This window comes from Micromys minutus (assembly GCF_963924665.1).
Source record: "Micromys minutus genome assembly, chromosome: 4".
Taxonomy (NCBI): Eukaryota; Metazoa; Chordata; class Mammalia; order Rodentia; family Muridae; genus Micromys; species Micromys minutus.
In genome coordinates, this window is record NC_137973.1 from 83,077,707 (window position 1) to 83,102,689 (window position 24,983).

Genomic DNA, 24,983 nt, shown 5'->3' on the forward strand with positions numbered 1-24,983 from the left:
AGAAGTGCTTCCAGCACATGCAGTTCAGGATTTGTAAGTGCAGTCTTGTCCAGCAGGTATAGATATGAAGCAACAGGTTGGCAGCATTGTTTGGCCAAGTAGAATATGTTGTCCCAACATAAGGATCATTACTTAACAGATTTGAAATTGATTATATCAACAAATGAAGCAAGAAATATGGTAAGCTCTTAGTATCCTGAGAGTTCATCAAGACTGTCTTTTAGAATTCTAACGCACTGGAGAGATGATTCGGTGTTTCAGCACCTTTTCTGATCTTCAGAAGATGTAGGTTCTGTTCCCAGTGGTTCAGTCTAGTATAACTCCAGCTCTGTGAACTCACACCCATCTGGTCTCCATCAGCACCGGTACACACCGGTACACATTTACATAATACACATTAAAAATAAAGTAGCCCTAAGTTAGAATAGAGGGAAATGACAGCAAGTACATGTTGAAGTGTATCTTGAGGAGTGAAGAGATAGGACCACAGAGTGAGGGAAAGTCTGTTGTCAGCTGTGCATCCGAACATTAGCCCTAGAGCTTATAAAGAGCCCAGAATAAACATTCCCCAATTATTCAATAAACTGTAGGCAAATGAGGTGCAGTTCTGGAAAGGACTGCAGATGGCCTGTAAATATTTGAAGATGTTCAACATGAGCATGCTGAGCTACCATGGCAATGACAGTTAAAACTGCCTGAGACTGCTAACAGTCAGAAGGCCTGTCATCAGCAAAGCAAGGAACCATTGCTGGGAAGAACATGGAGAGGGGACACTGACAGTGGGGATAGAAACTGGCGTAGCCTCTGCGGCAATCAGTATGAAGTTCTTCAACTCTATCAGATAGAATGTGCAGCTGCTGCTCTCCTGGGTCTGCACCTAAGGGAATTTAAGTCACGTAAGGACTTGCTGTCCGTGATTACTCAAGTCCTAGTCACAGATGTCAGTATGGGACCAGCCTGATGACGATCTACAAATGAGTGCAGAAAGAGAATGTTCGTTCACCTGTAAAAAAGGATTAATTATGTCATTTGTAGAAAAAATGGGTGGAACTAGAGATCACGTTAAATGAAATAACTGGTTTCTTTCATAGTTCTGGAAGTTTCTATGTATGCTGGTGAAGGAGAAACACAATCATCACTCTTACACAACTGTCAACTGTGCATGCTGCCATAACAGCTGTCTTGGCAAACATACCTACTGGTGACGTAGTAGTGTGAGCACTCTGGGCATAACTACTTTCTGATTCGATATAAGGCTCTTCTCACAAGATGAACTCATATCTGGTACCATTATTGGGACAAGTAACCTTTTGCTAGATAGGTCATGGGCCCCAGAGGGAGAACCTACCATCTGCTAATAGACAGAGTATTAAACTGACTTGTAATAACTTAGTGTTACACCCATAGATTGATATACTTCTTTTTTTGTTGTTTTTTTTGATCAGTTGGTTTTGGTTTTGTGTATTCCTTGCTGTCCTGTAACGCTCTGTAGTCCAGGTGGGCCCTGGGATCACAGAGTTCTGCTTCTGAGTGCTGCCAGGCTGATTTACATTTCTTAATCCTCATCAGAGAAGCTTATTTTTAGTCTACGAATGCAGTTTAAGGGCTAGAGAATAAGAGACTGCAGAGTACTCAGCCCCTGTCGGGTGTATCATATCCCTCCTCCCAAGGCTCTGGGATCATGTGGATGAGGCACTGGTGGATGACCAAAAGAAAACCCCTGGAGACCACAGAGCACTGGTGATGACGTCATGCAGAACATAAGGTTAAGCCAGAACAGATCCCAGCACGAAGGGGGAGGTGAGCACGAAGTCCACTCCCAGCTAAGGAGCTATTGCAGTTGATAGTTGCTGGTGGAGGCCGAGTCAAGTTTGTTTATTTTTTTGAGTGTGTAGTCCCTGGTTAAGTTAACCATGTTCCAGTGGAAGGTTTTACATCCAAGAATATATAGGCAGCACAAAGTGCATTTGATTGGTATTAAAATAAAAGACACAAATTTTGGTGGGTAGGAAAGGAGAGGTGGATTTGGGAAGAGTTAAGGAAGGGAGGAAAATATGGTCAAAGATGTATGAAATTCTCAAAGAACTATTAAGCCAGGTGTGGTGGGACATTCTTTAATCCCAGCACTTAGAAGGCAAAGGCAGGTAGGTGGATTGTATAAATTTGAGCCAATCTGATCTACATATCAAGTTCCAGGACAGCCACCTGGTGAGACACTGTCTCAAACAGGCAAACAAAACAAGTCTGGTACAGTGGAGTATCTTTATTTTCAGCACTTGCGAAGCAGAGATCAGAGGGTCTTTTAAGAGTTCAGGCCAGTGTGGTCTACAATTGCAGGGCAGCCAAGACTACATAGTGAAACTGTCTCAGATCAACTTACCAACCAGTCAAGCAGCCAATGCAGACTTATTTATTATACCAGCTGCAGAGCATCTGAACATTTTTTTTTTTCCACAGAGAACATGTATATTTCTTTATCTTTTGCTTTAGCCATTTTTAGCTTGTTAAGATTTTGTAATTAAGTTTTGGGTTGGTTACCTTTCTTTGTAGGTTTTGCTTGATTTGAAAAGCCTTGAGAAAGAGGAAAGAAAAAACCTTTAAGAAAATGACAACTTTTCGAAATCATTGTCCACATTTGGATTCAGTTGGTGAAATAACAAAAGAGGATTTGATACAAAAATCTCATGTAAGTTATATAGAAGTCATCTCTTAAATTGCCATAATCACTTTTAAATACACATTTAAGTAAATTAGTAGAATACTGTGTCATGTTTAAAAATATATGTTGTTATGGTGAATTGTGTATGTCTGACTGCACTGACACAGCAAATGTCTCTTGTGTTTACTTTCCTAGGGCGCTTGTCAGGACTGTAAAGTCAGAGGACCAAACCTGTGGGCATGCCTGGAGGTATGTATGTGTGTGTGTGTGTTGTGTGTAGTATGTGTATGTATGTGTATGTATGTGTGTATATGTGTGTTTGTATGCATTTATGTGGGTATGCATGTGTGTGTATGCATATGTATGTGTGTATGTGTGTGTGTAGTATGTGTGGGTATATGTAGACATACGTGTGTGTGTCTGTGTTTTCCTGAAAGCTTGCAGTTGCAAATTTATACATATTAATAATAATTTTTGATGTATAAAATTATAGGAGTATAATTTTACAGTGTAACTAATAAAAAATAGAAAGTTCAAACTTTGGATGGATTTCTATTGAAGCATGCTTTTAGAGCTTTTAGTAAACTTACTCAGGCATGTCAGTGCTCACTTCTACTGGAGGTGAGATAACGTTCAGTTTTGAAATAAGTAATCTGGTCTTGATGCTTAATTATGTTAACTATGCAAAGTAATCCAATCATTGAATTAAAACATAAAATCAAAAAACTTAAGTGTAAATATCAGTGTTGTTTGTAAACAATGTGCCTCTGATAAAGTTCTTTAATCTTACATACTTATTATAGAACAGGTGTTCCTATGTTGGCTGCGGGGAGTCACAAGTGGATCACAGCACCATACACTCGCAGGTATGTATGGAATTACCGGATGCATGGCAATGGGAGGTGTTGGGGCCATGCATACGCCAAGCAGGCACTGTATCACTGAGATACAGTCTTGAAGGAAAAGAGAATCGAATAACAGTAACTCGAGTTGTGACTGGAGCTTGTGATCTGGTCTAGCTGTGTAGCCTAGCCTAGAATCTGGGGTCCTCCCTGTGTTTCTCACGAGTTACCTTACAGATGTGTGGCACCACACAAAGCTAGAATTTGTGTTTTTTATAGAATATATATGATAAAACTTTGCTTATTCTCAGTGAAAGGTAGGGAGAGAACTGCTAAGAAAAATCTATCTGCATTAATGCATGATTATAATTGGGTATTGATAAAGGAAGTCTACATACATGTATGTAGAGGTTATAGGTGTAGTATCAGATTGTGGAGGTTGAAGTTAGTATAGATGCTTAGATTTTTGTTTATTTTTAAAATTTAATTACAATTTTTTAAATTTTAAATTTATTTGTGTGTGAGAGGCATGTGTGCACCACAGCATGCCCATGGAGGCCAGAGGACAATTTTGGGGAGTTGGTTCTGTGCTATCATTGTGGTTGTAGGTTTGAACTCAGGTTGTCAAGCATGTACCAAGTGCCTTTTCCTGCTGAGCCACCTTGCTGGCCCAGTTGCTGCCTGGCTGACTTACTTGTATTCCAACTCTTAATCCTATTCCTGGCTGTTCATGTCACTCTGACTAGAGTGCTGGTCTACATTGTACAACTTGTGTGGCACTTCCCATGTAATCCTGATGTGAATCTTGAAAAGTATTATGTAGACCTTCCATTCTAAACGGTATGCTTCTCAAATGGTATTTTGAGGTACCCACTGATAATCTGTAGCAACTAGTCACAGCCAAGTTTCCTCATGAGAGTGAAGCCCTGAGGAAGCACTGTACAGTTACTTCCCTGTTCGTCTGAAATGCTGTTTTCTATGGTCATCCTTTAGAAGATTGAGAAACTAGTCAGCCATAGCTTCTGTATATTGTAGGACTCAGCCCTCGTGCAGAAGGCTGTCAGTTTATCTGAGAGCTTAGTTTTTACTGTTGTTTGAGTTATATTTTGCTTTAATTTAAATAATGTATGTTCTCTTAAAGTTCTGTTTTCCTAGAGTTAAATACCCTGAAAAAAGTTGTCTGGTGCAAGCTGGGCTTGGATTTTCTATGCGGTAGATAGAGGTTGATCTTGAACATATGATCCTTTGACCTGCTACGGTGATAGGAACGCCACTGTCCTTGTTTCCAGACTGTTGCTTTGTATTCTTGTTTGCTAACTGCAGGGTGGAGGAGCCTTATACTGCTGTAGTTCTTTTCTGGTGAATGAGGGGACAGGCTGGGATAACTTGTAGACTAGGTTAGGTTTTGGTACTATACAAGGTTTTATAGTTCCTCTAAAGGATTTTTAATGTGTGTGTTCCACAGTAGATCTTCTGAGTAAATTATTGTTTGTGAAAGGCTGCATGCAGTTCATTAGGACGTCCTCTGCAGAAATGTTTTCAAGACTATCTAATGGCTGCCCCCTTTTCCTCCTGTGAAACTCTGTAGGAAACAAAGCATTATCTTACTGTGAACCTCACCACTCTTCGAGTATGGTGTTATGCTTGCAGCAAAGAAGTATTTTTGGATAGAAAATTAGGAACCCTTCCTTCATTACCTCATGTAAGACAGCCTCAACAAACACAAGAAAACAGTGTCCAGGTAATACCACTTAGATTCTACATGTTCAGGAAATAATTTCAGAGTGTGTCATGTGATTGGAATTTACTAGTACCTTATTGTACCTGTACTTTAGAGAGGTTGTCTGTGCCCAGGTGCAGCACTCCTGGCAGAGCACAGGACGAGTGGGGGACGAGTATGGGAAACACCTGTGCCACTTGTAAAAGCTCTTTAAGGAAAGGTTGGAAGGGACATGTCATACTGGGTACAGAGATTTTGTTAATAACCCTTATCTTCTGGGTGAAACATTGTCTACCCGTGTAGTATGCTTCTGTTCAATTTCCTTTAGAAAAAAGACATTGTAAAAATTAGCGTTCAGCATAGTAAGTTTCTGTAGGCTTTTTGTAAAACTCTATAATTTAAGTTTAGGAAGAAGGTAGGACTTCCATGGCTGGTGTGAATACAGCCCCTTTCCCATTCTCTCTTCTCAACACCCTGTTAACCTCGAGAACCACTAGACATCCTAAAATGTAGCATCAGTGTTAACCTAGCCCTGTGGATCAGGAGTCTTAAACAAGTTTGCAAAGAAGGCTGATTGTCATTTACAGAAACCTTTGGTTATGTGTGCATGTATAAAACAGTAACTCACACAGAGAAGCAGTGGGAGTCTGTGGATGAGCTTATGTGTTGCTGTAGAAGTTAGAGACTGTAAAAGACAAGGCATATAACTAATTTAGATAAAGTTAGTTCTTGTGCTTAAGTGCAGAAATGTCACTTTTTGGGGTGGACTTTTTTTGGAAAGTTTTTTGGGGACTGGAAAGGTGACTCAGTTAAGGATACATACTGCTCTTTCAGAGGACCTGAGTTTGGCTCCCATCACCTATACTGGGCGAGTCAACACTACCTATGGCTCCAGCTCTGGGACCTGCTACATTGGCTTTCTGCAGCTGTGCACACGTATACTCTCACATAGATCCACATAGCCAAAAATAAAGCACGTTTTCTACAAAACACAAATGCAGATTTTATAATAATTGTCATTATTTCTATCTCTACTGTTGTTACATTTTATTTTTTAATTTTTAAAATTTTGTGAAGTGGGTATGTATGTGTGAGGGCAGATACCTTAGGAATCCAGGAGAGGCATCAGGCCCACATGAGCCGGGTGGCAGCATTAGGACTACCTGATGTAGCATCAGGGTCTCCTCATGCTCTCCAGCTCTAGCCCTGCTGTTACGGTTGTTTTCTGAGCAGTTTAATGTAGCTCAGGCTGCCTGCTAACTTTTTACTAGCCGGGACTGACCTTGAACTGACCTTTTTGCCCATGCCTCCTGAGTGCTGGGATTACAAATGTGTGCCACCATGCTGTCCAGTTTCTGTTGTTACGACAATATCTTTAATAGGTGTGTGATGTAGATGTAAGTTAAAGTATGTTTTGATAGGATAAGGATTTATTCAAGTTTGTTATGTCTTTTTATTATTAAGGATTTTAAAATACCCAGCAATCCAGCATTGAAAACCCCTCCATTTGCTGTGTTTGAAGACCTGGATACAGAAGTGGACGAGGAAGATGAGCTGAAGGCGAGAGGTAAGGCTCTTGTGTCAGCACTCCTCTGGGTGGCCCTGCCCATGCACTAGGAAGCTCACAACACAAAGCTTTATTAGTAGAGATTAGAGATAATTAAGAACAGAACTGACGTTTGACCTTGTGGACCAGTGTTTGAAGGTGGTGCAAACTCAGTTTGTCTCGTGTCAGTTTCTTATAGCTGGACTCCACCTTGTCTTTTGGGAGTCTTTAGCTGTCAACCTATTTTTGAGTTCTCACCTGCCACTGAAGGGTTGATAGGGTGATGTGAAGTCAGTACCTTAGCAGACTGTGTGCCTGTGACCCAGCACTCAGGAGGCTGAGGTCAAAGGTTAGCTTATAGGCTGCTCTTATTTTACCCTTATCTACAAAAAGAAAAAAAAAAAAAAGAAATGAAAAGGAAAAAAAGGAAGACAAGAATTTTCAAGGAACATCATTATTTGGCAAAGAATCAGGTGGCTCCAGAGGTCCTCTTACCCCGTTCACTCAAAACTTTCAACTCCTACACTGGGAGACAGTGTGTCAGAATTTCCCATGTTTTTAAGGCTCACAGTATTTAATGTAAACATTGAATGTTCTGCTAGTTCTTGGAACACGGGACTTGTGTGTAGCCTGTGTTCCAAACACCCTTCTACTGAGCCATATCCTTAGCTAGGATTTTTTAAATTTATTTTTTAGGTTATTTTGATGTTGCTTCCTTTGAAACAGAATTTCATTATTATGTACTTACAGCTGTCCTGGAACTTGCTGTGTAGACCAAACTGACCGTAAACTTGGAGATCTACTTGCCTCTGCTTCCTTAGCACTGGGATTAAAAGCATGCACTGCCACACTGGCTTATAATTCTAGTTTTGAAATATTTAGCATTGCTTCTGTTTTTGCTGTGTTGGGAATTGATGTCAGTCTTTGTTTTCTCTCTTAATGATGGAGTAAACTGAGAGAAATAGAATGCTTATGGACAGACGAGGTAAATGTGTTCCAAGCCATCACAGGTGTCATGCTGACTTCCTACTTGGGTTCTGGGAGGAATGAGAGTTGTAATCTTAAATCAGATTATTTAAAATATATTCTTAAGCTGGTAGTGTCTCACTTTTAATCCAGTACTTGGGAGGCAGAGGCAGGCAGATCTCTGTGAGCTCAAGGTCAGCTGGTCTACAGAGTGAGTTCCAGGACAGCTGGTCATTGTGCCTCCCCCTCCCCCCATGTATTTTTAAGTACAGACTTTTTAGGTTAAATTAACATCCTTGAATTTATCTAAAGCTTAAAAATTTGGAGAGTGAGAGATTTCCAACAGTATGGCCTCTGAGTTGTTCAGGCTGCTGCCCTGTTGCTCCCATGTTTCTGTGGTTTTAACATTTCTGTGTGTGCATGAATGTGTGTGTTTGCCCAGCAGGCATTTAATTCAGGGCTCTGTGCACAGTATACATATGCTCTGCTAGTGAACTTCAACTCATTTCCATAGCTTTAACTTCTGAAATTGTTCTTAATAAACACCAAGAAAATTGAGTCCTTCATCTTCTATTGGCTGATGACTTAATATTTCTTCTTCACAGGCCTGACAGGTTTGAAAAACATTGGAAACACTTGTTATATGAATGCCGCTCTGCAGGCTCTTTCTAACTGGTAAGTAATGAAACTCTCATCTCTTGGTGTCCCCGCCTCCACACCCCCCTGCTGTGCTGGAACTTGCTTTGTAGACCAGATTGGTCTTGAATCCTGAATCCAGAAGTCCAACTGGTTATGCCTCCCAAGTACTGGAGCTTGTACCCCAGCACACTCAGGTCTAGTGTAGGTTTAGCTCAGCTAGCTTGTTGCTGCAGTTGGTGACTAACTCGTAGAGCAGAGAGGCAAGAACCTGGGTGAAGACATCTGTTGTCCCAGTGGGACTGCTCTGTGTGCATCTAAGTTTAGTATTTTGTTTTTCTCCTGACAGTGTCTTATTTTCACGAAGGCTGGCCTGGACTTATGTAGTTGAGGATGATTTTGACTACCTAGTCCTTATGCTACCACATTTCAAGTACTGGGACTACAAGCATCTATAACATGCCCACTTAATACCTGTAGTTTTCTAAGACTGAGGATCCCAGCTTAGGCTTCCAGTAGTATGTCCTTGGGAAAAATATTTGGCTTTACTTTTTGCTGTGCTGGGCCTCAAACTTAGGTCCTTAAGCACATTGCTCTACTGAACAATATCTCTAGCACATGTATTTATGTACAGAAAACAAAGAGCTCAAATAAGTATATTTCTACTGGTAGAATCTCTTGAAAAGAGCATTTATCCCCCCTCCATTTGCAGCGTATAAATAGGGTGATTATTACGTTGTCAGAACGTGACTTGAGTGGTAAGCAGCTTTGGAGAAGAGTTTGACACTGAGAACCTAGAAGAAAATCTGGGTGGCAGACATAGTGTGGAGTAGTTGCACAGGGTGACATGCAGTTCACATTAAAACTGAGGTCTCAGGTGTGGTCAGAGATCACCGATGTCCTTTTACAGCAAGGGAGTGGAGTAATCTGTCTTGAAGCCCTGGTTGACATGTGGGAAGTAGGTTGTAGGAAAACGTGTAATTTGGAAAGACAGAAGATGTGTAATAACCTAAGTAAGAAATAATAGTGCCTTGCACAGTCTTGGAGTAGATGAATTGGAGAAAGACATTTTTTACAATAGATGGCTGCTAGGATATGGTTAGAGTACTGGGGAAGGGAGGAGACTGGAAGTTTAATAATAGAATCATTTGATGAAGGAACTATTTGGAAGGGCAGCAAAGTCTCTTTAATTGCTGAGTCTTATTGTCTCTGTCTTTTTTGTATGCATACATAATGTTGGTAATAAGCACAGAAGATTATTGGAATATTATGTTCACTTGAAAGTAAAATGTTGAGTGTGTTTGAATAAAATGTCAAGACAGTGGTCAGTTTGAGCATTTGATAAGAATTCAGTTGATAAAAGGTGGCTGAAGGCTAACATGAATGTGGCTGTCACTGGTATATTTGTGGGAATTTAAGACAACCAAGAAAGAGCATATTTAGAATATTTAGAAGAGAAGTCAGAGAATTGGAGTCCTGGAGCCCTCTGAGCAGAAAGAATCCTAAGGGCAGAAGCAGGCTGCATGAGAAGGGCAGTGGCAGTGGACACTGACTGGGGTTTGCTTAGGAGGTCTGTACTTGATGGGAGCAGGGAGAGGCTAAGGAAGGCCTAACCTGCATAGCAGTCCCTCCTGCCCTCCTGCCCTCTCTCTTCACCCTGTCTTAGTCCTTCTCTGCATTTTTCCATATCTTTCTTCCATATTTACTTCAGACAGGTCTCTTTGTATAGCCCAGGCTAGCCTTGAACTCAGAGTGTTCCTCCTGGCCCTGTCTGCTAAGTTCTGAAATTACAGGTATGTGCTGCTCTGCCCAATTGCAAAACTCTTACTAAAAAACAGAAACAAATTTAGGTTCAAACTCTTATCCCAGCACTCAGAAATAGGGGACCCTGATTTGGTGGGTCCACAAATGATCTGTTAAACTTACTAGTGATACAAAGGAGCGACTGTCAGGCTGTAAAGGGGCAGAGACCTGACAGAGAGGTTGATGTAGTAAGAATCCAGCCTTGATTCCACTCTGACATTGTTCTCTCTCTCTCTCTCTAAATTAGCCCACCTTTGACACAGTTCTTTCTTGATTGTGGAGGACTGGCTAGAACAGATAAGAAACCTGCAATTTGTAAAAGTTACCTCAAACTAATGACAGAACTGTGGCACAAGAGCAGGTATGTACTTAACATTACCGTGTTTAAAAATCAATATTATGAGTATAGAAAGAAAGAGAACAGTTTGGAGGGTTGAGAAGAATGTAGGAAGGAGATTTGAGTGAGGTCATTTGAAATTGAAGTGCAGATGAAGGAGCCCGGCCATTATCGGTGTCCTCTGTGCTGAGTGCAGTACAGCAGGGCCTTCCCAGGCTAGGCAGAGTAGGCCTGGCCAGATGCTCACTCTAGCCTGTTGCCTGTGCCCCGTATCTTAGCATATTGGTAATTATTTGCATGCTAGGTTAGTTTGCTTTACAACTGTTTGTAAAGTTGCATTTTTGAAAAATATTGTGCAGCATGAGAATAAAATTTTTTAAGAAGTTAAAACTACAAAAATATCTGTTTAAAACTGTTTTTCAGGCCAGGATCTGTTGTTCCTGCTAATCTGTTCCAAGGAATTAAAACTGTAAATCCAACTTTTCGAGGTTATTCTCAGCAGGTTAGTTAGTTATACCTATAAAAATCCTTAAATTTTTAGAAATTAACTTATTTTATTTGTATGAGTGTGTTTGCCTGTGTTTATGTATGTGCACCATGTGTGCCTGGTGCCTTTTGAGGTCAGAAGAGGCATCAGATTTCCTGGAACTGGAGTTTCACTGATGACCGTGAGCCATACCATATAGGTGCTGGAAACTGAACCTGATCATTTGTAATAACAAGTGTTCTCAACCCCTGAGCTGTCCTTCCAGCCTCCACCCTCCACTGTAATGATGTCTTTTTTTTTTAAAGATTTATTTATTTTATTTATATAAGTACACTGTAGCTGTCCTCAGACACACCAGAAGAGGGCATCAGATCTCATTACAGATGGTTGTGAGCCACCATGTGGTTGCTGGAATTGAACTCAGGACCTCTGGAAGAGCAGCCAGTGCTCTGACCACTGAGCCACCTTTCCAGTCCTGTAATGAACTTTAATAAGAAGAATCTTTTAATAAGTACACTTTTTTATTTCCCAGTTTTTCTTTTTTATCATTGCTCCTTTGTGTCCTTTGTGTTTGGATTTGCGAGACAGGGTCTCTGTGTAGCCCTGGCTGGTCTTGATCTTTCTGTAGCTGAAGACAGCCTTAAGTTTCTGATCCTTCTTCCTCTGCCTCTTATATGCAGGACTACAGAGGTGCCTTCCCCACACCTGGCTGCTTGTTTAGTTCTGCATTTCTGTGGCTTCAGTGAGTGAAGGCAGTGTTTGTTGGATGTCAGGCATGTGTTCTCCCACTGCACTGGCCCTTCTGATTTCTGTGCTTTCTCACTGTCAAAGGGCAGCTTCAGTTCTTGTTTTCTATAGTACCTGGAAAATTTATAGCTGGTCCTCACACAGTGCTCTTCTCAAACCGTCACTTACTTCCTGTTAACTTTTTCCATATGAAGTTCAGGATCTCTGGACATTATAATTTAGAGCTGTAGGTTGGAGCTCAAGAATTTGTATTTTTAATTTTTTTAATTTAATGTTATTTGTGTGTATGAGGAAGGGCAGTATACACATCTGTAAAGGTCAGAAAAGAACTTTGTGGAATGGGTTGACTGAACTCGGATGATCAGGCTTGCATGATAATCACTTTTACTGAGCCATCTTTGCAGCTCAGGAATTTTTATTATCAAAAAAGTTCTTGTGGGTCTACTGACAGTTTTTCTTTGAAATACAGTCCATGGATGAGGAAAGCTCTAACTTAAACCCAACTTCCTTAATAACTTATGTTAAGGCATATTTCCAAATTCTGATTATCACATGAGGAAAATCCTTATTTTCTCTTCCATCCAGTTTCATTACAAAGCTCAGTTTTTGTTTGCTTTGCTTTTGGAATATGTTGCTGTAGCTCTTCTGCAGTGTGAGCTATAGACCTAGTCAGTGTGACACTGTACACACTCATTCATGCCTCTTAGGTTCCTACAAACATCTGCACTACACTGCTAATGTGGTTTTGTTGCTGTGCTAGGATGCCCAGGAATTCCTTCGCTGTTTAATGGATCTGCTTCATGAAGAGTTGAAGGAGCAGATCATGGAGATAGAGGAAGAGCCTCAAACACTAACTTCTGAGGAGACTGTGGAAGAAGAGAAGAGTCAGTCAGATGTGGACTTTCAGTCCTGCGAGTCTTGCAGCAGCAGTGAGAAAGCAGAAAATGAGAGCGTCTCTAAAGGCTGTCCTGAGGACAGCAATGAGACCACAATGCTCATTCAAGATGAGGACGACCTAGAGATGGCCAAAGACTGGCAGAAGGAGAAGATGTGCAACAAGATCAATAAAGCAAATTCTGACATAGAACCAGATAAAGACAGAGACACAGTGTGTGACACAGCTGACCTAAACAGCCAGGAGACCGTCAAAGTGCAGATACACGGCAGAGCCTCAGGTGACAATTAATAATGCGACTGTGCAATGCTAGTGTGTCATGTGCAAACAGTGGGCACTTAACTGTCACTCTTGGCGCAACTCATCTGTTTATTTGTTTGTTTACTTACCTACTAGGCAGGATCTTAATGTATACCTCTGGCTGGCCTGGAATATACTATGTAGATCAGGCTAGCCTCAAACACATCTGCCTGCCTCTGCCTCTTGAATGCTGGGATTAAAGGTATATGCTACTATACCTGACTTTTGGGATTTTTAATGAATAGACTTACAGTTTAATACTATCTGCTTGTAATGTTAAGTGAAAATCATAAAATTGTGAAATTAAAAGTAAGATCATTTTGTGGATCATTTACTTAGGAATTCATTTTTTTCTATTTTATTTTATTTTGGTATGGAAGAGCTCATCAGGATTCCTTTATAGTTACATAGTAGTCTAGAAAATAGTCTCTTTGGAATTTTCCCTTTTATTTCAAGCAAATTCTGTTGAGATCCTGAGAAAAAGAAATACAACCCACGATTCTCTGTCATGCATGTCATTACATTCCAGTGGTTTGCATGGTAGGCAGAGCTAATGTGGACGTGAACTTCGATACTGTATTGGACAGTATTCCTTCTGAGAAGGGAAAATACCCAAACGAAAGACATGAGTTGGGTTGTTGTACATATCATATTTATCTCTTTAGGAGTTAACTCACCTTGATGTGCTATTGACTGTTCTAAATTCTGTGAAATTATATGATTAGTCACACAGATCATGTGACTCAGTGGCCAGGAAATGACAGGAAGTTCATCTCTGGGACTGTTGAAGAGAACAGTCGCAGTTGAAGTGTGAAAGGGCATCGCAGCTCTGCTTTGAACAGTGTGTCCTTAGCCTAGGAAGACTAAAGCTTACTGTGAAGACTGCCACATGCATGCCAGGGACATGACACCAGGCGTGCTTAGGCTCTGCACACACTCATTGTGGATGTGTGTTCTTCAGCCAGAGTGCCTGAGTATCAGTTCTAATAACTAGACTTTCTTCTCAAAAGCCAGGGGGAGCATGATTCAGGGACAAACTGCTCCTTTATTACTTGCTTGTGGGGTTTGTTCTTAACATATAGTAACTATATAATGAAGTAAAATAGGTCTGAGAGTTTTGTGTTTTAAGTCTTGGTTGAAAAATTATGAGAAGACCATGTAGTGCACAAAACCTAAAACCCTGACTGTACCCTACCAGGAAGTACCAGCTCCGAAGCCTTCAGCTGCTCCCTTTGCAAAGTTAATGAAGGCTTTCAGCACCAGTGCTTTGCTGGCTTCTTTAGTCATGTTGAGTTTCTCCCTGTGTGTTTAATTAAATTGATATTTATTATTTATGTATGAGTGCTTTGGCTTCAAGTATGAATGTGCATTGCATTTGTGCCTAGAATCTTTATGTTAATTAGCATTATAGAGCATGTGGAATATAACTTTACTTAGTAGTTTCATTTGTAATTTTAATTGAAGGTAATAATAAAAATTTAAATATTACAGAATATATCAGTGATGTCCATTTGAATGACCTATCTACACCACAGATCCTTCCATCAAATGAAAGTGTTAATGCACGTTTATCAGCAAGCCCTCCTAAATCAGGCAATCTGTGGTCAGGATTGACACCTCCACACAAGAAAGGTAAAAGGACCCATAACTCAGTTCCTCAATTCTTAAGTGTGTAGCTAATTTGAGCTGCTGATGTTGATGCTGATAAAGTACTAGGGAATGTGTGTTCTCGTACAGTTGATAGAACTATGCAACCGTGATTAGGGTGTTTTGTCTGTGGTTCTGTACTTTTTTATAGTTTAAAATAGTATTTCTGCGTCTGAGTGTCTCGTCTACATATATGTATGTATGTGCATCACATGTGTTCCTGAGGTACACAGTAGTTAAAAGAGAGCACGAGACGGCCTGGAACTGAAACATGGTTATGAGCCATTAGCTGGCTACTGGAGCTAAACCTATAAGAGCAGCCAGCATGCCTAGCTGCGGAGCCTTCCAGCCACCTTAGTTCACCCATTCTGTCCTACAGTTCCATTATCAGATTGTCATCCTACCCCTCAGGCCTGCCACACTGATAGTCTGTTCCTAATGTGCTCCTCGGACCTGCCACTCTTGATGGCTTCCCGTTCCCCAGAGTGCCCCGTAAATGAAGCCACACAGTGTACATGCTAAGAAGCAGCCTTTTTTTTTTTTTTTTTTTTTTTTAAATGTAGCATAATGCAGCTAAGGACCGTCTGCACTGTCGTATGTCTGGGTATTTTGTTTCTTTTTCTTACCAAGTTCTTTTTCATTTGTATCACCAAACCACCGTTATTCACTTCATCGAGGGATTTTTAAAAATTGTTTTCATTCTTTGGTGGTTATAAATAATATTGCTACAAACATTTATGTACAGTTTTGTGTAATGTTAAGTTTTTCCTTGGTTAGAGATAAGGTCTTAGAATTGTATTTCCTGGGTTTTAAAGGTTATTTATTTATTTTTAATCTCATGTGCATTTTTGCTTTGCCTTCATGTTTGTCTGCATTAGGGTGTTGGAACTGGAACTCCCTGTAGCTGGAGTTACAGACAGTTGTGAGCTGCCATGTACCTGCTGGGAATTGAGCCCAGGTCCTCAGGAAGAGTAGCTAGGACTCCTAACCATTGAACCATCTTTCCAGCCCCATTTCTTACATTTTATGTTCATATTGTGCTTAACACTGTACAGAGCTGTCTGCCTTCTAGAGTGTCTGAACCTTTCTGCATTGCTATTAGCTTTGTATCAAAATGCTAGCATTATAAGATATAAGACTGTAGAACTTAGAGGACCCTATGTGGTATGCATGCCTTTAGTCCCAGTGCTCCCAGTAAGGCCGGTCTGTGTGAGTTCATCCAAGGTCAGTATGGTCTAAATAGGAGATTATCGGCCAGTCAGAACTGCATAATGAGAAGCTGGCTCAAACAGTGAATACAAAACAGCTGGAGCCTTAAAGGCTTTCTCACAAAGGATAGCAGCACCTGCTGTCTACAGACATGAAAACCTGGGCAGGGAGTGGGTCAGGGGATAGCAGCACTTGCTGTATGAGCCCAAGTTTGATCCCTAGAACCCACAACAGAAATAAAAGGAAAGAACTAACTTCAGGTTGTCATGATGAGCACTCACTATCACCAAACAGAGATTCCATCTGTGAAAAACCAACGAGTCTTGGCAAATGGCTTTATTAAGATTTTAGAAAAGGGTAAGATTGGGAAGAAGTATTTGTAGGAGGACAAACGAGAGGAGCATATGCAAATATCTCACCAACAGCAAGTACAGTCGAAGTATTGTTCTGAAGGAGAGCATGCAGCCTGGGCCTCCTGCTCTGGCCTCATGGCTTTGTCCTGCCTCTCCCAGATGTATCTTCTCTTGATTTGTGGGCCATAAGTATCCCAGTGATGGGGCCAACTCTTCCTTTTGTACATGGAACAAATGACTAAAGTATTGTGCTGGTACTATTATTAATTAATTTCAGGTTGTTTTTTTATATTATTCTATGTATGTTTTATGTGATCAAAAATCATAAGTAATTTAAAGCCAGGTGAAGCCTTACTTGATTTTTGATTGGCTTCTCTATCTGTTTAAAGTCATGATTTTTTTTTTCTTGGTTTTGGTTTTTATAGACAGGTTTCTCTGTGTGCCCCTGGGTGTCCTGGAACTCACTAGGCTGACCTTGAACTCAGAGCTTTACCTATGCCTGTCTTGAAAGTGCTAGGACTCAAGGCATACACTAACACCCAGCACTAATCTTTTCTTTTTAAGATTTTATTTGTGTATATGACTACACTGTTGCTGTCTTCAGACAGACCAGAAGAGGGCATCAGATCCCATTACAGATGGCAATTGAACTCAGGACCTCTGGAAGAGCAGTAATATTTTCTTTAAGACATTTTTTAAAAACTTTTATTCATGTATAAGTGTATTTCTACGTGTATATGCCACATGTGTTTAGGTGTCAGTGAAAGCCAGGAGAAAATGTAGGATCTTGATGCTAGACTCACAGATAGTTGTGAGATGCTTTCTGTAGGTGTTAGGAACCAAAACCTGGTTCTCTAGAAGAACAGTAAGTGAGCAATCCCTCTAGTCCTAAAGCAATAATCTTGAGTGGTATTTTGAATTCCTTCTGTAGTACAGTAATTATTTTTTATGTTAATTGAGTTATGTGTGTTTGTGTACATGTGTGTGTGTGGGTACACATGTCACATCATACTTGTAGAGGTCAGAGAACTTGTTGGTTTTCTCCCTCCGTTACGTGGGTCCTGGGGATCAAACTCAAGCTTGAGGTTGGACAGGAAGTGCTTCTTCCTGCTGAGCATCTTGTAGGCTGAGTATAGCATTGCTCAGTGGGTAAGGCTGTGTGCAGAGTTCAGTGCCTGGTATTTATATCGGGCAGCTTTAAACTGCTCCTAACTCTAGCTAGCTCCAGGGAATCCAGTACCCTCTTCTGGCTTCTATGGGCACCCAGGTGGGCATGCAACAGACACACATACACAGTGATAGATACGTACTGGGCTGGAGAGATGGCTCAGCGGTGAAGACACTGACTGCTCTTCCAGAGGTCCTGAGTTCAGTTCCCAGCAACCACATGGTGGCTCACAGACATCTGTAATGGGATCAGATCCTTCTTCTGGTGTGTTTGAAGACAGTTACAGTGTACTCATGTACATAAACAAACAAACAAACAAACAACTACTTAAGAATAGATAAGTTCTGTTTAAAAAGGAAAATATTCCAGGGAAAGCCAGGCATAGTGCCACTTGTCTAATCTAGTATCATGAGGTGGAGGGAAGAAGGTCAGGAATTCAGGCTCAGCCTCAGAGCATTGTGAACTTGAGGCCAGTCTGAACTACATGAGATCCTACCTCAAACAACAAAATCCTAAAACATTCAAAAATATTTTGCAGAAAAATATTGAAGGAACTAACTTGATTCTTCTTAATGTTCTGTTTTTTAATCCTAGCTCAGTCTGCATCTCCAAAGAGGAAAAAACAACATAAGAAATACAGAAGTGTCATTTCTGATATATTTGATGGGACAATCATTAGTTCAGTACAGTGTCTGACCTGTGATAGGGTGAGTATGGGGAGCCACAGCCCAGGATGTTTTTGTCAAGTGTTATTTTAGAAACCTGAAGATTGGAAGAATTAAATAGCATATTGCTATTGGGGACCACGCATGCATTGAGTTTAGATGTAGAGTAAAAGTACACCCGTATCCCTTGTGCAGGACCATGTGCTCTTTGTCTGTTTTGGTTACATATAAGGTGAGCAGTTGCTTGGCAACAAGAGTTGTTAACTGTGCTTCTACTCCCAAGGCTGATGAAATTAGGTAAGCCCAGAAACTCTGGCATTTACAAGCAAGAGGCAGTGGGTACATTCTTATATTTGCCTTCGCAGGTAGCTTGTAAATGATATATGTGCTTCAGTAATAATGCCAGATTCACAAACAAGGACTTGTCTCACACATAAATTATCATGAGGGTTTGACTAACACCCAATCTTTCAGGATTTCTTAATTTTTTTTTTCATTTTAGTGAAATACAGTAATGAATATGCTTAATGAGAATGAATGTCGAAAAGATGAGAGAAATTAACTTTCAATTATTGTATTATAATGTTAAGTCATATGTAAGGCATTCAGTAGGGTTATTTTTACATGGATGGCGTATTAATCTGGAAGTGCTTTACCTGTAGTGTGTGGAGTGTTGCAGTTAAGGACAGACTGCATACAGCTGTCATGTAAGATTCTATTAGTGAGGGTATTGTAATCATGTTAGTGTGGTATTACTCCATGCTTGCCTGAAGGAGAGTCATCTCCCACAGTGCGTCTCTGTTAAGTGCTGCTTGATGTCAGGTTAGCTCTCTCCTCACCCCTCTTAGACAGCCTGCACTTTCATGTACTGAGGAGGCTGAGGGGAGAGCATGCCTGAGACCAGTGTGGCTGGATTTGTTGTGCTTCTTATCACTAATGGCTTGTATGAAGATTATATTTGGAACAGTACCTAGTAGAAAGCAAACCAGGCTCATTTCTATTTGTAGTATTCTAAAAGCTGTTTGTGGTTTATATTTACTTATTATAATAGTTTGTTTTCATCTTTGGTAGAAATCTAATCTTGTAAATAACTGTACTGGATTCTTTCCATCCTGTTAAAACCAAACACTTGCAGGTGTCTGTAACCCTTGAGACCTTTCAGGATCTGTCCTTGCCGATTCCTGGCAAGGAAGACCTGGCTAAGCTGCACTCCTCCAGTCACCCAACCATAGTCAAAGCAGGGTCGTGTGGTGAAGCGTACGCTCCACAGGGGTGGATAGCTTTCTTCATGGAGTACGTGAAGAGGTGTGTGTTTCTTTTCTGGGCTTGGATTGGTGGTTGTTACTGCTGCTTCTGCTGTACTAGCAGCACACTTCCTTTTTCTTCTGTCAATGACGTTTCAGGTTTGTTGTCTCATGTGTCCCTAGCTGGTTTTGGGGTCCAGTAGTAACCTTGCAAGATTGTCTTGCTGCCTTCTTCGCCAGAGATGAACTTAAAGGTAAGAAACATGATAATATTTATGACTGGCTTGTGTAGGTGAATCCAATGCTTCATTTTTGGACAGTTAAATAGTACTTGTTTATATTTGCACGGTGGAGGCATCTTCAATGGCAGTTGAAATATGATTGGAAAAGTCATGTCCTGAAGGAGTTTATATAGCGTTCTATAATGCAGAAGATAGAACTCTTGAAGATAACGACTATAAGATGTGTCTTGAATTGTCTTTACATCTGCACCTTCATTGAAAGTCCCATGCAGCTGATCTTGGCTACTCTGTGGGTTCTTTCTTCTACCCTTTTCTACGCTGTTTCTTCCCTTCAACTCCTAACCTTAGAGAAGAGGGAAAGCAGAGTAGAGAGGAAAGGGAAGAGATCCCTGAAGAAGGTGGGGGGGGGGTGTTATCATTAGACTACTTCCTGCTGATTAGGGGGTTGAGTTCCTTGGGACAAGTGTGATCTTTGCCATCAGCACATCTCTTTTATTCTTGTGCATGACCAACAGTAATGAACAGCCAAACAAGAACCAACAAACCTCCCATCTCTAGGGGCCTAGCATTTATATATTCTCTGAAACGTCTCTAGAATTTCAAATGTTACACACTTGCAGAAACATCTGCAGCTGGCAAAATCATGCCTCTTCCAGAGCACAAGGCAAATTATAATCAGCTGCTGTGGACAGTCTGAAACAGCACCATGTCCCACACTCGGGATTAAATTGAAAACATATTTTTATAAAATCTATGTTTTTTTTTTGTTTTGTTTTAAGAAATTGAAATTCCAGAATTGACACTATAGTCCTACGCTTTTCTGGTGTGCTCAGCATCATGCTTGGGCTGTAGTAGATTCTGTTCAGTGAACAAATGAAGTGACTATTTCTTGAATTAGTCCTTCAGACTGAAAGGAGAGGGAAGGGTGGCGACTGTGGGGAAGTAAGTGTCTGGGAATTGCAGAACAGTTTGCTGGTAATTAGCTGAATGACTAGATCTTTTTCATTTACAGGTGATAACATGTACAGTTGTGAAAAATGCAAAAAGTGAGTAGCACGAATATTGCTTCCCTCTCATTTTGTCTTTTTCTCGGTTATCTGAACTGAGCACATGGAGTTAGTTATACTTGATGCTTTGGAAAATTCAGATTGGTTATTTTGCAAAACATGTTTAAAGTAAATATTTAATAGCCTGATGTAATATATTAATAAATGTGAGAATTTTGAGGAATGAAGTATGTGAGTGTGCATTAACTCTATATGAAACAAAGTGACTCTTTCGGATTGCTATGGTAATAGCACCCAGGAAATGGAAGGTGCAGATGTGTAGAAGATTGGGAGAGATTGCCCCGTGTTCACAGTATCTGCTGTTATGGGTGCAGAACAGAATAGTCAAGCCTCATTTTCTTGATATCTACTTCCAGCTCCCTTTTCTGTCTTGTAATAATTTTGACATTTAAAAGCCTCTTTTGGGTGTGGTGGAGCATGCCTTTTGATCCCAGCACAGAAACCTGCCAACTTGATCTAGATAGTGGGTTCAAAGCCAGCTAAAAGTCAGCAACTACAGCGAACAAACAAGAAAACACTTCTTTGTGATATCAGAAAAATGGAGTAGAGATTTGAAAAAAGCAGGTATTTTTGATGTAGAGAGAATTGAAAAAAATTTCGGAATCTCTAATACCAAAATAGGGAACTCATAAGAAACGCTTGATCTTTTTATTTTTAAAGATGTAACTTTTATTTGATGTGTATGTACAGCATGTATGTGCCCAATGTGCATGGAGGTCAGAAGAGAGGGCACCAGGTCTCCTGACACTGAAGTTATAGATGGTTATGAGCCATCTATATGTGGATGCTGGGAACTGAACCCAGTCCTCTGTTTGCAAGAGCAGTAAGTGCTCTTAATGGCTGAGCATTCTCTCCAGGTCATAAAGCTCGAGTCGTAATACAGACTTTTAGCTACTGCCAGTAACAACAGGGAAATCTTAAACTTTAATTGTTGGTCCTTCTCATGACAGGATAGAGTGTAACAATGTCGATGCAATAAATGTAAGAACAAATAAGTAAACACCTCTCGCTCATATGGAAGTCCTGGCTGACAGCTGAAAAGAGACTTGAGTTTGAAGAGGCGTCTTACTGTGTGGCCAGACATGCCAGGCAGAGGAAAGCAGACATGAAGGGAGACAAGAAGTGTTCATCCCAGGTGCCAAGTGCACATCTGTCAAATGTACATTAATATTGATTATTTGATGATTTTAAAAAAAGATTTATTTACTTATTATATATGAGTACACTGTAGCTGTCTTTAGACACACCAGAGGAGGGCATCAGATCTCATTACAGATGGTTGTGAGCCACCATGTGGTTGCTGGGATTTGAACTCAGGACCTCTGTAGAGCAGTCAGTGCTTTTAACCACAGAGACATCTCTCCAGCCCTATTTTATGATTAAAAAAAAAAGTATGTGCATTGTTGTTTTACATCCATGTATGTCTGAGGGTATCAGTTCTTCTGGAACTGGAGTAACAGTTGTGAGCTGCCATGTGGATGCTAGGGTCTCTGGAAGAGCAGTCAGCGCTCTTAACCTCTGAGCCATCTCTTCAGTCCCAATATTGATGATTTGAAATAATCACTCTTTGGCCCTGGAAATTTCCCAACATTAAGAGTAAAGGTTTTCAGGCTGGGCGTGATGCTTATATACTATGTATGGCCCAGGTGTGGTGGCTCGTGCTTTCAATTCTTGTCCTTAGGAACCAGAGTCAAGTGGGTCTCTGTGAGTTGGAGGCCAGCCTGGTCTACACAGTGAATTCCAGGAAGGCCAGGGCTATGTAGAGACCCTGTCTCAAAAACCAAACCAAATTATAAACAAACAATCAAGTAAATAAATAAAGGAAGGTTTTAAATCCAGATCTAGTGGTAAGCAGAACGTGCTGATATGATCAGCATTGAGCTGGGAGAATTATAAATAGGAGCCTAGCCTGCATTTTATAACAAGACATTGTTGTCTTCAAAACAAAATAAACAAGAAGGAATGTACGAACCTGAGCTACTGATATTGAAGAAGAGTTGGAATTTGTACTGTGGAGTTTTACTTAACATCTGCATATTGTAAAATTTAGACAATGGTACATTGCTTAATGCTAATTTTTGATGGATGGTTTGTTTGTTTTTCAAGATAGGGTTTCTCTGTGTAGCCCTGGCTGTCCTGTCTACTCACTCTGTAGACCAGGCTGTACTCAAACTCCTAGAGATCTGCCTGCCTCTGCCTCAGAGTGCAGGGATTAAAGGTGTGAATCACCACTTCCCACTAATTTTTAAAAAGCAGGATCTCATGTGTCTCAGGCTGGCCTGAGCTTGTTATGTAGCTGAGGTGACCTTGAATTTTGTATTTTCCTGCTTCCACCTGCTGAGTACTGAGTGTGGTGTGTGCCGCTGAGCTTATTCATGCAGTGCTGGGGGTGGAACCTAAGGTTTGTGATCGCTAGGCAAGTGCTTTACCACAGTGCTAGTCCCTAATTCTCTGTTAATCAAAGTGCTGTGCAGTGACTAAACATTTTATTAGTGATATCTTGGTATAGGTTAATTTCTTATATTGAGAGCTATTTTATTAGTTTTTAGTGTATAAATGTGTGACATAACTCAGGAATATTGTTAGTCTGATTCTTTCTTTCTTGACATTTTTCTGAAAGATTTTTGTGATACATTCTTCAAATATAGTAAGTGTTTTGTAGATTTATTAGCTTTTCTCTTTCCTCCTTAGGTTGAGGAATGGAGTAAAGTTTTGTAAAGTACAGAAGTTTCCTGAGGTATGACTTCACTGTCACTGGTTCATAAACTGTGGTAAGGTGTTAATATCACATGCTGTCGTAAACTCAGAATGGCTGAAGCACGGACTTAGGATGCATACTTTTGGGACTCACTGTAGGAGGTTGGGCTGAACTATAACAATATCTAAGTGTGTTACTGGCATGTCACCAGACAGTGCAGGACCCTGTAAGTCTAAGTTTACAGCCAGACAACCAGTGGCACTGAGCTTTGGAAGAGCTGCCACATTGTAGATATGTCTGGAATCAGGTTAGAATTCAGGGGATATTTAACTAATTCATAGACTCTTATTGAGAGTATGAAATGAGCCAGGCATGGTGGCTGTGCAAATCTCTGAGTTCCAGGCCAGCCACACAGTGAGATCTTCTCCCCTTCCCCCCCCCCCCCCATATTTATTTATTTTAGTTATATGAGTACACTGTTGCTATCTTCAAACACATCAGAAGAGGGCATCAGATCCCATTACAGATGGTTGTGAGCCACCATGTGGTTGCTGGGAATTGAACTCAGGACTTCTGGAAGAACAGTCAGTGCTCTTAACCACATCTTGTCTCTTAAAAATGGGGGAGGGGGAGCCCCAAGCCCCCCAAATCGAAATAAATACTTTAAAATAAACATTTAAATTAATATAATTTTATACTAATGCCAGATTTTCTTGTTTTTACAATAAAACTTTAGTGTACTTTGTTTTAAATATTTATAATCTTTTCTAATGATTAATTTGGATGTTGAATTGTCCTTTTCTCAGATTTTGTGTATCCATCTTAAAAGATTTCGACATGAACTGATGTTTTCCACCAAAATTAGCACCCATGTTTCCTTCCCTCTGGAAGGCCTGGACCTTCAGCCATTTCTTGCAAAGGATAGCCCAGCTCAGATTGTGACATATGATCTCCTGTCGGTCATCTGTCATCATGGGACTGCAAGTAGTAAGTACAACGGCTTGGTACTTGTTTTTGATTAAAAAAGCATGTATCCAAGTTGATTGCTTAAATAAGCCCCACTTGACCAAAGGAAGAAAAGTTTAAAAAAAGATTTTAGTGCTTATTATTAGAAAAGTGGCAGACAGCACAAAATAATAAGACACTTTTAGGAAGTTAGCTGGATGTGGTAGCACATGACTCTTGTTCCAGGACTCTGGAGCCTGAGGTAGGAGGATTAGGAACTCAAGACTCAAAAATGCCAGCTAGTTGAAACAGGTACCAGAAATACAGATTAGCAATCTAATTTAATCGTACTGGCAAACACTAAATGGAGTCAAAGAGTCCAAGTTCAAAGAGTCAGGGTAGCAGAGACTGTGAAATAAAAATTTCAAGTTTAAGATCATAAAGTAATCAAGATGTTATAACTTTACCTGAATTATTTGTGTGTGTGTAATTATGGTCTTCTAACCCACAAATTGTACAATTATTAAGTGTTAGAAGAAGCATTTCAGATGATAAACTTTAAGACTAAATATTTTTCTCTAGACTGTTTGGAATAATTGAAATTAAAGCTAGAAAGACAGATGGTAACAGCTGTAATAAGGTGGATTTGTACAAGGCTTCTCAGAGCTGCATGGTCTAAGGTGGCCATGACGGACACTTATATTCTCAGCTCTTGGGAAGCTGAGGTGGGAGGACTGTTAGTTCAAGACCAACCGGGCTACAATAGTAAGGCCTTATCTCAAAACAGAAAGAAACAATTCACATTCC

General features: G+C 40.4%; 1 protein-coding gene across 3 annotated transcripts in view; it reads left to right on the plus strand.

Annotated features, from left to right (window-relative positions):
• Nucleotides 1-24,983, plus strand: part of USP33 (ubiquitin specific peptidase 33) — a 41,636-nt gene that overhangs the window by 6,896 nt on the left and 9,757 nt on the right. For 2 of the 3 annotated variants that reach the window (XM_080916514.1, XM_080916516.1), the window contains exons 2-17: nt 2,551-2,686; nt 2,855-2,908; nt 3,463-3,525; nt 5,090-5,242; nt 6,686-6,788; nt 8,339-8,408; nt 10,420-10,533; nt 10,933-11,011; nt 12,504-12,918; nt 14,430-14,570; nt 17,910-18,022; nt 19,116-19,285; nt 19,384-19,478; nt 20,479-20,512; nt 23,225-23,270; nt 24,038-24,218. In XM_080916514.1, coding sequence (XP_080772640.1) covers nt 2,606-2,686; nt 2,855-2,908; nt 3,463-3,525; nt 5,090-5,242; nt 6,686-6,788; nt 8,339-8,408; nt 10,420-10,533; nt 10,933-11,011; nt 12,504-12,918; nt 14,430-14,570; nt 17,910-18,022; nt 19,116-19,285; nt 19,384-19,478; nt 20,479-20,512; nt 23,225-23,270; nt 24,038-24,218 — 1,912 coding nt within the window. In that variant the 5' untranslated portion in view covers nt 2,551-2,605. The remainder of the gene's footprint in view (nt 1-2,550; nt 2,687-2,854; nt 2,909-3,462; nt 3,526-5,089; nt 5,243-6,685; nt 6,789-8,338; nt 8,409-10,419; nt 10,534-10,932; nt 11,012-12,503; nt 12,919-14,429; nt 14,571-17,909; nt 18,023-19,115; nt 19,286-19,383; nt 19,479-20,478; nt 20,513-23,224; nt 23,271-24,037; nt 24,219-24,983) is intronic. The other variant, XM_080916515.1, reaches the window with a different exon arrangement.